At 42.8% G+C, this 12,130-nt stretch overlaps 1 protein-coding gene across 7 annotated transcripts in view; it reads right to left on the bottom strand.

Annotated features, from left to right (window-relative positions):
* ZBTB46 (zinc finger and BTB domain containing 46) overlaps nt 1–11,828 on the bottom strand; it is a 48,401-nt gene extending 36,573 nt beyond the window's left edge. For 2 of the 7 annotated variants that reach the window (XM_064729831.1, XM_064729837.1), the window contains exons 1-4: nt 11,730–11,828; nt 11,101–11,281; nt 4,677–4,804; nt 2,844–2,982 (exon numbers count right to left, since the gene is read on the bottom strand). In XM_064729831.1, coding sequence (XP_064585901.1) covers nt 2,844–2,897 — 54 coding nt within the window. In that variant the 5' untranslated portion in view covers nt 2,898–2,982; nt 4,677–4,804; nt 11,101–11,281; nt 11,730–11,828. The other 5 variants (XM_064729834.1, XM_064729832.1, XM_064729833.1 and 2 more) reach the window with 5 other exon arrangements.
* Nucleotides 11,829–12,130: the final 302 nt, after the last annotated feature.

Genomic DNA, 12,130 nt, shown 5'->3' with positions numbered 1-12,130 from the left:
CTTTGGTTTATCTCAGGTCTTTTTAGTACATGAAGGCTTTAAAAGTTGAGCATCTACCAGAATTCTTTAGGCCACATGGCCACAACAAAACTTTCCAGGAAGCCAATGAACCAGGAAAGCTCAGCTCAAGATTTTCCACAAAATAAAATTGTAGCAGATCAGGCTTTCTTCATAAGCCAGTTTGCAGGCAGTACAGTAACTCAAGTCTATTACTCCTCCAAAAAGAACTAAAAAAAATGTCCCAAACCAAACCATTGCACCTAACAGCAAGAAGAACACAAAGTGAGCAGATTTAAGAGTCACTTTCATGCAAACTTCTATAAAATACAGGCTTGCTTTTATTTCTCATATCAGAAAATCCTCATTTGAAGTAAGTATAAATAATTTATACAATCTTTAACCCTAGCTAGAGTGAACCTATGGAAGTGGTTTATTTTGCACTGCCAATACAGTTATTTAAACATGAAAATAGCACATGATGGCCCAGTAGGATTCTAAATCACACTTCACTTCCCATTGGAAAGGTTTTAAGAAGAGTAAATATTTATTTATTGGCAAATTTCTCAGCCCAGGAATGAGTCTCCTAACCAAAATCTTAACATCACTAAAATTAGGGGGGAACAAATTTGTTGCAGCTAAATCTTAGTGCATTACTTACATTTTGACAAAAAGTCACAGATGACAAATGAATTGCACACAAAATCCTCTACAGAGCAGTCCCCTGGGAAATAGTGGGGACAAAAATAAACTTCCTTCCCTCAGAAAGAAAACAGGGGAAAAAAGGCCTGGAGGTTTGTTTTTTTGGTTGTTTTTTTTTTGGTTTTTTTTTTTTTTGATGGGGGGGATTGCTGTTGTTAGGATTTGTTGGTTAGTTACTTTTTCTTTTCTGAGAATGTAAGAGAACTGAAGATTTAAACTGCATGGCATTTCATCTGTATCAACTTTCTCAGCATGTTTCTCCACTTAAAACCAAAGACCAAAGGTGAAGAGCACCAAAATGCTCACTAGTGCACTCCTCCACCACTCTGCTCCCTAGAGAAAACATGCCAACTGGAATTTAACCAAAAATGTGTTGTTTCCTCCCCCCTCTCCCTTCAGAGAAAAGTAAAAACAGATTAAGGAAGAACTCCAATTCACTCCAATGCTTTATTACACAAAAACCCAACAAACACACCCCACTTCTCTGCTTCCCCTGTGTCCTGTCCATGTTTCCACTCCCAAGACATTCCAACATTTTTAAAATTCCTCTGCAAAGGAGCTCTGTAAGGTGAGATTGGGTTTGAAATGCTTCCTTGCACAACAAGACACTGTGTGCATGCAAGTTTCACTCTTATCCAGTTAAAGACAACAGAAACGCACAGGATTCCTACTCCCCATCTGCCCTGTGCTGAAAAGAATGGAGAACAAAACCCCTTAGGAACTGAAAAAAACAGTAAAGGAGAGAAAAAGGAGACTCAGAATTTTCATGGAGGGTAACTCTGTGCAAAGACACTGCTCAGGATTTCCACAATTTCCACAACAGCAGTGTTTTCCCACACCTGTGTTTGAGGAACGGCAGCACACAATTCTGAGAGAGTTTCAATTTCTTGATACTATATAACACCAAACTATATTCACATGATCATCTTTGTCCAAAATAGATATAAGTAACAGTTCCAAAAAGGAACAGTTGCCAAAAAATAAACTCCTTTACCCCATTCTGATTCCTGAAACCAATCATCCCGTGTTTTAAGTTGGTCATCCCAACCACAGCTCTGAACTGGAGGAGAAAGAGGCAGATGTTTGTAAATAGCTCAAACCAGAGCCTCGGGCCAGAGGGGTCACTCGGGGCTCAGGGTTTCATGCAAACAAGGAGCAGCATTTCTCCCTGACGAGCAGGGATGGGAATGTTTAACTGCAGCCCAACAGTGCAGGGGCTCATGGGCTGGGACTCACAGGAAGAAAATAAAAGTTTCACCATTCACCTATAGAAGTACAGAAAGGGCAGGGATTTGGGAGGCACGTGATTTTCAGTAAACTTAAAGAAAAATACTAATTCCATTTTCATTACCAAACTTGATAGCCCCACTGAATTGTCAGTGATTGCAGGGCAAAAAGAGCCCCAAATCCCTACACAAATTTATTAACATTGGTCTGCTCAGGATTCACTAAAATTTCTCCAACTTCAAGCCAACACTGCCCCATCATAGAGAACATTAAAACAACATCTCTGTTTAGAATCTGTAGCAGACACAATCCAGAAAGTCCATGAGTGAAGTTAAAACAGCAGAGTAGAACACTGCACACTTCCAGCATTTCACCATCCATTAAAGTTTTGTTTCCACAGTACAAACAAGAACAAGGAAAATCTAACTCCAGCAGCACAACTTAAAATAGCAGGGAGTCATCATTAAACATTTTACTCTTGTCCAAAACTTTAAACCAGAGACTTGGCTGTGGCCTTTCACTTGTCAAACTATCCACCTGAAGTTATGGGTCAGCCAATGTGCAGGAGCTGGGCAGCAAAAAAGGGCAATCAAAACACAGGATTTCAGAGAAAAATCCATTTATTAACCTTCATTAGCTCTGACAGCACATTAAGAATTTCAAGAGAAAACCAGGACTGAAAATGAGAGGTAAGTGAAAACTGCTGTCCTCCACATCTCAGGACGAGGGTAATTAGAATTCAAAATTAAGAAACTGTAAAGTTAAAAATTTTAGAGGGAATAAAAGACCAGATATGCATATTTTGCTATATTGTTATTAAAAGCAGCAAGTGATTTTTGCAGATTTAGTTAATGAAAACATGTAAACTACAATGTTGAATAAATAAACAAATGAAATCCAAGACAATTATTTCTTACCAGTAACAAACTGGGTTCCAGGTCTAGTGTTTCTCCTACAACAGCTGAGGACATCAACAGCCCCAGGGCAGCACAGGTAGTGCCCTGTTTGTGACCTTCTGACAGCACTGGTGGGAACTCTTGTAGGAGAAAGACAGAACTATGACAAAAAACAAAACCAGAACAAATGATTAGCAATAAACTAACAGTGAAATGTTTTGAAGTCCTTTCCCTCCAAACTCACAGTTATGGCATCCTTACTTGTGACTTAATGAATTCCAAAAAAGTCAACTCCAAGCACATCAATACATTGAAATGAATTAAAGCCTGGTTACCACTTTGCAATAATGTAAACAAGAGTTACTTCTTAAAGGTATGGGAACAAAAAGGTCTAATTTTAGCTACTAAAACTTCAATCAGACCCTTGAACAACAGGGTTTCCTGTTTGGGAGCTTTTCAAAACATTCTCACTTTAATGACTCTTTAAAGAGACTCACCTTATCTGACCTATAAAATACTGAGCTTTAAAAGCTACCAGAACAGCTCCTGAAAGAAATTTGCAGTGGAATACTCAGGAGAATTTGCTCTCCAAATGTTCAGCTGCCAATTTCTAGTGGCTGACACCAACCACTGGAAAGAGACCAAACAATCTCAAGATCTGTAAAGTTTTGTGTAAAATACAAATATTTAGGTATAGTAAGCCACATCTACAGACAGGCTTCTCAGAGAAAACCTGAGTATTTATGGTTACAAGGCACAAGGAGTAGGAATAGTTCAACTACACCAAGGCTTCTGTCTGTGAGGACATATTCACTAAAACTATCATCTTAGACACCTATTTTTCTTGTATAAAACAGACTCTTTTCTTCAGAGTAGCATATACACCACACTGGCAACATTTAAAATCTAACACTTCTGAGTCTACTTTATTCAAAACTTCATATTGTTAGCCATAATAAAGTCCTTTTTGATCTCTGCATTTCAAATATCTTCAATACACAGATTAGCTCTCTTAATGAAAATAAGCTATAAATCAATACTGGTGATTTCAAGACTGACCTTCTGTAGTAACAGATTGTGAAAAGAAACATCAGAAGATAAAAGTTAAGGAAGCTTTTCCAACACAAATTAATGTCATTATAGAAGGTGAAATAAAATATCAAATAAACAAACAAAGTAATTAGGAAAATCCAAGCATTCTTATGGCAAACAGCAGAACTGAAAATCTTGAAAACAAATATGACCCAATTGAAGCAAACACCAGTGACTTTGTTCTCTGTTTCTATTCTGGACTGCCAAGTCTTGCCTTTCTCTATTTCTGATTGCTTCTCCATAGCAATTGTTTTGGCGAGCTCCTTTTAGTGCTGTTATTTGGACAGTTAAGAAAAAATAAAGGAGTGAAGTGAGGGAGCCAGAGCAACCCAGACACATGGGAAACTACTTTGTTAGCAAAGTGTAACAAGGTGTATGTATTTCTACTGTTAAAACTCTCACTTACACCTGTCCCAGAGCACAAAAAGAGCCAGAACAGATTGGTAAAAATGGCAAAGCTGAGCCCTGCACTTTTTCTTCTTTGCTTGGAGCTGTGCACCTGTTTCCCTGTTGTGATCAAACAGATGAGAACCAAGGGACTGTGATGGATGGAGGCACCTCTGCCACAAGGAAGGAGCAGAACAACCACAGGTATTTCTCCAGTTCTTGCAGATGACCAAGATTTCTAAATGAGCCTTTGTTATAATTGTTAAGTCAAGTTTTATGAGGAAGTTTCAGCTCTCATAACAACGTTCTCTCCAGGTCCCCTTTCTCTTTCCTGCACCACATGACAAAAATATCTTTGAAATGCTGAGAGCTTACCGATACTTGAAAGTGTTTCCTGTCAGCAAAAATAAACCTTGCAATGTTTCACAGCTGGACAGTGCATGTTTCAATGAAGAGAGGAGAATGGTCTCTGCTGAGAAGCTCCAGAAGGTTCATCAGATGTCCTGTGTTTGAGAATGGAAAGAATAGAAGGCAAAAATTAAAATCCAAATTTTAACTCAATGCAAAGCCCTTCAAGTTTCACATAATTACAAGCAATGTTTAAAATAACTGCGCATTTACAACACTGTTTGCCAATTTAACAAGAAACATTCTGATATATTCCTATAATTAATCACAGGAAATATTATTTAGCCCTTGTGTTAATGTAAAGAAGGAGTTTAACATACCAGTATTAAGACTGTTAACAACTCCTGACTATGCTTCCAGAAGTGCTTTGAAAATGTCACTCTAAAAAACCAGCAGTTTATAAAAGGATTTAAAGAAAATTTAACAACATTGTTTCAGTTGACATGTAAGTTTCAGTTAATGTTTCTGTGCCCTCTGCCACCCACACGCTTTAAATGGGGTTGGAATTAATCTCACCTCATGGTTATAGTGATTCCACTCCAAACCAAAATATTTGCCTAAGGTTACAGAAAAATCATGTGTCCATGTTGTGTGAAAAGAACAGATTTGAATTTTATTCCCATCCAGCTCAACTGAATCACAGCCTTCAAAAGCCAGCAATGACCCCCAGATTTTAACCACAAAGGTACTGAGGAAAGCACTTTGCTTCTCTTGCAAACATTAAAAAATACTTAAAAAAACAAAAAACAAAAACAAAGAAACAACCCAAACACAAAAATGAAGAGGTAAATAACTAACAGAAGCTTTACTTTCCATGCCTGTAAAAGCTATGCACCTGAAATGCAATATTCCAGTGGGTAACAAGTTGCTGATCCCACAGGATGCACCTTTGCACCAGGGCACAGGTGTGCGCACCCAGTTCCAGCTGCTCGCCCGCAGAAATATTTCCACTGCACTTGCATTTCCTCTGCATTTCCCTTATTCATTTCCCCAGAACTTCCAGCCCTGTCCATCTGCCTGTCTCCCATCCTGGTACAATAACAGTTGCTCAAATCATTCCCCCGTTTTTGATCTCTGCTCTCTCTCTCATCTGGGTGCACCAGGAGAAAAACAGACCCAACACTACTCATGTCATGGACCCTGTAGAACACAGCAAGGACTTGGCAGAACTGGCACAGGGTACCAGGCTTGAGAAGTCTGGTGACATCAAAAAAATATAAGAATTTAGCTCCAGATATATCTGCTAATGTAGCAGCAAAGATTAAAAAACAACCTGAAAAATTCAAATGCCTGTGGTTCATGTGACACTTACCTGTCCAAGTGCCATTAGATCTCCTTAAGATCTCCTACAAAATCTTAAGCTTTTACTTTAAAAAGACACAGAGGAAATCTAAGCAAAAAACCTCTGCCCTTGTGCATCTATTAGTCAAAAAAAACAACATAAAAAGTACCTTAAAAAAAAAGAGGATTAGAGAACTGTAAACTTTTCACACTGGGAATTGCCCTGAAGAATGGTTTCCCCCAAACTTTCTCATTGGCTTTTGGCTTTTTAATTAGGGGATCTTTGCCAAAGTTCCCAAACTCAATATGTAAAAAGGGAGGGAGCCAAAGGAGGAAGAATCATGAGGTGATTTTTAAAAAGAAGAAAATCAGGGGTAAAAACCAACAGAAAGGTCACCTAAAAGACACACAAGGAGTCGTGAATAATCTAAGAGTAAAGGAATCAACCAGTGCAAAACTAAAGATAACACATGAAGGGCTCTGAGAACAACCTAATTCTGTTTGTGTAATTCATGGGACAAGCCCTCCCTGCCCTAGGTAAGGATCCTGGTTTACTTTTTAGCACAAATCTCATAATCCAGATTTGATCAACTACTACTAAAAAAAAAAAAAAAAAAAGCGTGGGGTGGGAGTGAAGCCAAGAAGGAGACATTGGTAACAAGAAGGAAGTCAAAACGCTCATTTTATATTTAGCCACCACCTCATTCTCCAGCCTTATAGTAGCAGGACTGTTAAGAGCAACTGGGCCCTGACTACTTCATTTATTGGCACTTAAATTAGTTGGGTTTGGATATTTTAAGCACCTAATGTCCAATACAGACCATTGATTCTTCTGTTTCATGGCATGATCTGAGCACTAGTCAGGAAGGCATTTCCTCAGATGCTGTATCAGTGCAAAAGGTGCAAATTTTGTTTAACCCTTTCCTCTAAGGGAGTGAGCCAAAGCCCTGAAATACTGAAATATCAGCTTTCTGCAGAGCCCTTCTGCATGGGGTGAGAAATACCAGGAAGCAAACTCACTTGGATGGAATAAGCAGTTTGTTCAATACATGGCAAGGAAATAATTAGGAAAGATAACTAGGTATTTCAATATACAGAGGTATAAATATATCCTTTAATATACAAAACCCTGCTCATTTTCTAAGCAGGATTCTTGGGCAGGTGAGGTCCTGGTACACACTGACATTCTCCTTAACAAGTGTATTTTAGTCCACACACAAGCTCATAGATGTGTTTGTAGAGTTCTTTTGACACCTTGGTGCCTCTTTCCAGTACAGGAGATGCCAACTCAGAGTCACTATAAAGCAAACACAGGACAACTTCCAACATTTGCAGGGTGTTTTTCTTCCCAAGGGCACACATGAGTCAAATGAGCAGCAGGACAAGATCATCACTGTCTGGGCTGGGATAAAAGCCAGCCACATCCCCAAAAATCAAGGCAAAAAGGTGAAATTCAGCTCTAATTCAGTATCTACCTGTCATATTTCAGCAAAGCCACCTCTGCCCTCCTGTGCCAGGGACATCCTTACCTATGCACAACTGAACTCTGCCAAGTGGGAACACATTTCCATCTCATTGGAATGGCTGTCAAGGATCTCACCCTGTGCTCAGGAGCTATTCCAAACCAGCAGCTCAGCAGCAGCATGATGTTTCTTAAATACAGGGGTATGAAAGAAAGTTAAAGCAACTGTTCAGAAAATAACTGCACCACAGCTGACTTGGTAAGGGACAGCAAACCCCACCCACAGCCTCTGGACTCTACCACATCCCAGAGGGAATTCACCCAGGACTTCACACTGGTTTGCCTTTATGAAGAATAAGCACTTTTAGTACAATTTTTCATCAGTATAACTGAAAATGTTTGGGAGAGCTGAGTAAACCCCTGTTTCAGAGAAGGGGAGATGGGTAACAAGAAGTTACACACCAGCACATTCAATCAAAGCTGGAGGATGGGGACTGAGTCCCAAAGAGCAGCTTTGAGGATGGGAACTGAGTCCCAAAGAGCAGCTTTCCCTCTAAATTGGACACCCTTGTGCATCCAAGGCAGCACAAACCAGAAATCTATTGATCTGTTTAGGGAAGTTGAGATTCTTCCCTCTTGCAGCTCAAGGAAAGAAGCCCCACATGAAGTGATACAGGCTTTTATTTCTCATCCTGCCTAAAGGAGTGCAGATCCAGAGGAACTGAGAAACCCAACAGAAGGATGTGTTTAAGGGGGCTGCAAACACAAACATACAAAAAGTCCTCGGGAAGGGAATAAAGTGAAGTTTTGAAGCAACAAATTTTAACACTGGAGCCCTGACTGTTTGTGTGCTTGCCCAAATATCACCAAAACTCCCACGGAGATGCTTTGGGGATGCAGTAGGATGGCAGGATTTCCTACAGACCAAATTCCTGCCTCTGCCTCACAGCCAGGTCCCAACATGACCCCTGCTCTGTGCACACAACCTGCTCGCTTTCACTATGAACACACTCCCAGTTTCAAATATCACACACAGAAAACACAGGTGAGCTCCACACTTCAAAACATTCCAGCCTAATGCAAGCCAGGAGCGAAATATAAAAATGGAATTAATCTCTGTGTGTAAAGTGTCTGAATTTTCCAGGGTAGTGCTGCCAGCCAGGAGTGGACACAAATTGCTGCCTCCTGGGAATTGTAACAGACATGTGGGATAACCATTACAACTGCAGGTAGGTCTTCAAAGACTTCAACTAAACCCTCTCTCCCTGCCCTTCTGTTTGCCCATTAAAATAGGAGCATGGAAAACCCCTGTGAATGTTTTTTACCAATTTAGGGGGAGTCTGGAAAGCGTTACAGAGCGCTCTGGAGCAGCCAGAAAAACCAGCAACACGAAGGGAAAAATGTCCTGGGAAAGGTTGAGCTGTTTATGAAATAATTCTGCCCTGAAAGCAGGCAGTGGCAGTTTGGATTGGGTGTCAGCCTGCTGCTGCTGGGAGGAGAGGAAACTTTGCTTAGAAACTTCAAAAACACGGATCTAAAAAAAAAATTAAAAAAAAGAAAATCCACCCAAGTGGATAGCAAAGACAAAAAGAATATGCTGAACCTCACAGAAACACAGCACATCACCAGAGGAAAAGCAGGCAATTAAGAGATCTTCCAAACATGAGGCATTTTTCCTTTTGACAGAGGGCTGCTGGGGAGGGGGGAGCTGCTAAACTGGTTTTCCTCAAAGCACTTCCAGATATTAAAAAAAGAAAAAAAAATCCTCTTGCAAGGAACCTATCCACTGTTGTACAACTGTCCCAGAAAACAAAGACCACGGGGAGAAAGTGGCCCATTTTCTCCAGCCTCCAAGAACCCCAAGTACAGGTCATGTTTTCAAAGGCTCAGTCCTACACACCCCAGATCAGAGCAGCATTTCAAGCACAGAAATAAACACCTAAGGTGAGAGTTACTAGAATGCCCCGTTTTTGGTACCAGCCTGAAATTGACTCTGAAATTGCACCCAGGCGAACACACAGCCTCTGAAAACAACCGCGAGTGAAGTTTCACTGTGAGTGAGTTTCCCCCTCCTGGACACGCTGCATCAAAACCAAAAGATTCGTTTTCTATTTCAGTTATCCCATGAACGCACCAAACCACGGGATATTTTTCAGCAATTTGGGAGCCCCCTGAATCCTGTCCTGCAGCTCATTCTGCTCTGCCTGCTCCCTGTCAGCTCCCAAGAAACACCTCAAAGCTGTAATTCCTCACCACATGTTGAAAATATTGTGACTAATAATACACTCCACCCATTTTTTTTCCATCACTAAGGATTTCAAAATATAAAACTTGACAAACAGTGAGAGAGTTTAGAAGGGGAAAGTCAAATTTTATTTCCAATTAAAAGAGGCTATAAAAGCATAAAAGTGAGGTATTGATTAAAGTGAAAGAGCTATCCAGTCACAGAAAGCTTCTTCTTCAAAAATTATGTTTTTCTCACTATTCTTAGGTATCACTGCCTTTTCTTATAATCCCCACAGGGAAATAAAAAGAGAAAAAATACTCCCTGTCTTTTTTGAGAAAACATATTTAAGGCATTAGTAGCAGGGCTGATCTGTGCATACAGAGAACCCACACTCAATAAATACTTGATTGAGTCCACAAACTGAGACCTACATCTCAATGACAGCAACTAAATGCTAAAAATGATACCAGTGATGCAATTAAAACGCATGCACGAACTTTGGTACAGGTGTCTACAACGCCACTGTTTGCTAAACACATCTCCTAATTAGCATGGCTTTAAACAATGCTGATAATAATCCCGTTCTGAAAAGCTTGCCAAATGAATCATTGGGATTGCAAAATAAAAAGCATGAGGAATTCATTAAAGAGCTGTTAAACTCTCCTTTGTTTATCTTTCCTCGGTCAGGTGTAAAGATAAATAAATATGGGTTTATGTCTCCGGATTCCGTCCGAATGCTCCGCTCCACAATAACGTGCCGGGGAAGAACCTCCTCAGGAGGTACCAACATCTTTTTTTCTCCTCTCCGTTTCAAAAGAGAAATCCTCCCACTATTACAGTCCTGAAAATCTGCTCCATTCTCTATTTGTCATCTGGGATTGAGTTATCAGACACTACTTGTATTACTTTGGGAACTGACATGTCTATTTACAGAGACACAAAGGCAATCCAGCAGCACAACCCCTGCTTTTCCCAGCACCTCTCCTTCTCCCCTCCGCCAAATTCTACCAGCACTTTTTTCTGGGGAGGGGGGAGGACACCTCACTAGTTTCCCAGCATGACAGAGAACATTTCCAGCCACTTTTGCACTTGTTACAGCCTTATGAAAAATCACCTATATCCCCCCCAAAGGAACAGCATTATTCTTTCAAGGCTTTTTTTGTTTGTTTGCTTGTTGGGGTTTTTTGTATTTCTTTTTTTAAAAGAGGGTCACTTCCCCCATTTCAGCCTGCAATTAAAATGGAGGCAAGGCCAGGCGATCTATGTCTGGCTTTAGGGGGAGACAATAACCCAAAACAGGCCTGGCTTTAAAAAAAAAAAAAAAAAAAAGAAAAAAAAAAAAGAGGAGAGAGGAGAGGGAGAAAGAGAAAGAGAGACACGCAGAAAGAGAGAAATACAACATGCTTCACCAGTATTATTACCTCATCCCTTTTTCCAAGCAGTTTTGAACCACACTCCTGACAAACTCTTGGTCCAACTTGCACGGATGCTGGTTTTTAGGGGGCGGAAAGGGTTTTAATGCTGGAGCCGGGATTGAGGCTGGCTATCCGCAAGTGGAGCTGCTGTTAAAATGCCCCCTTGTCTCTTCTCCTCTCCCTTGAGCTGGGTGTTGACGCAGCAGAAATTACCAGCTGGAAAATTCCCCTTTTGGAGGTTACGGGGAGGAGGGGGGGGCGGGCGGAGGAGCGAGGGGAGGGGAGGGCCGGGGGAGGGGGGTTAAACCCGGCACTTACCAAGTTAAGCCATCCACCCACACCAAATAGGACATCGCGTCCCAAAGAAGGCTCCGTGCCCCCCTCGGCGGGCAGGGCGCGACCGGCCGCGCTCCCCCCGCGGCGGGCGGCCAGTGGGGGGAATAGCGGGGATAAAAACGGGGATAAAAGCGGGCATAGGGAGCAAAACGGGCATAATAAGGGCGGTAATAACGGGGATAACACCGGGGCGGCGGTGCGGGAGAGGCGGGGGGGGGCTCCCCGCCGCCCCTCGAGGGGTGGAGGGGCGGCCATGGCGACCCCCGCTCGCCCCGGGGGGCGGGGGGCGGCGCGCTTACCTGTGCCCCATGGAGGAGAGCGGGGTGTCGGAGCGGCCGGAGCGGTGGCTCCGTCGGTCACTCCGTGCCTCTCCTCCCGGGTGGGGAGGGGAAGGGGAAGGGGGGGCGGAGGGCGGAGGAGGGGGGGGAGAACCCGGCGGAGGGGGGGAAGGGGGGGGCGCCCGGGCGCGCTCCCGACGCTCCCTCGGGCGCGCGGGGCGCGAGCCCGCGGCGGGCGGGGGGGGCGCGGGGGGGGCGGGACCGCGCGGCGCGTGCCGGCACTGTCCCCGCCCACTCTCCCCCAGCGGCGGGCGGTGATTGGGCGGCGGCCTCTCAGTCGGCCACGCCCCCTCGCCACGCCCCCCTCCCCTTGCGCCGGGGGAGCGGGGGCGCCGCCGGCGGCGCTGCCACTGCCGGACACC

This window comes from Zonotrichia leucophrys, chromosome 20 (assembly GCF_028769735.1).
Source record: "Zonotrichia leucophrys gambelii isolate GWCS_2022_RI chromosome 20, RI_Zleu_2.0, whole genome shotgun sequence".
In the NCBI taxonomy this organism is placed as follows: domain Eukaryota; kingdom Metazoa; phylum Chordata; class Aves; order Passeriformes; family Passerellidae; genus Zonotrichia; species Zonotrichia leucophrys.
Note: the sequence above shows the minus strand (reverse complement) of the source record. Positions and strands in the feature narration are given on the sequence as shown.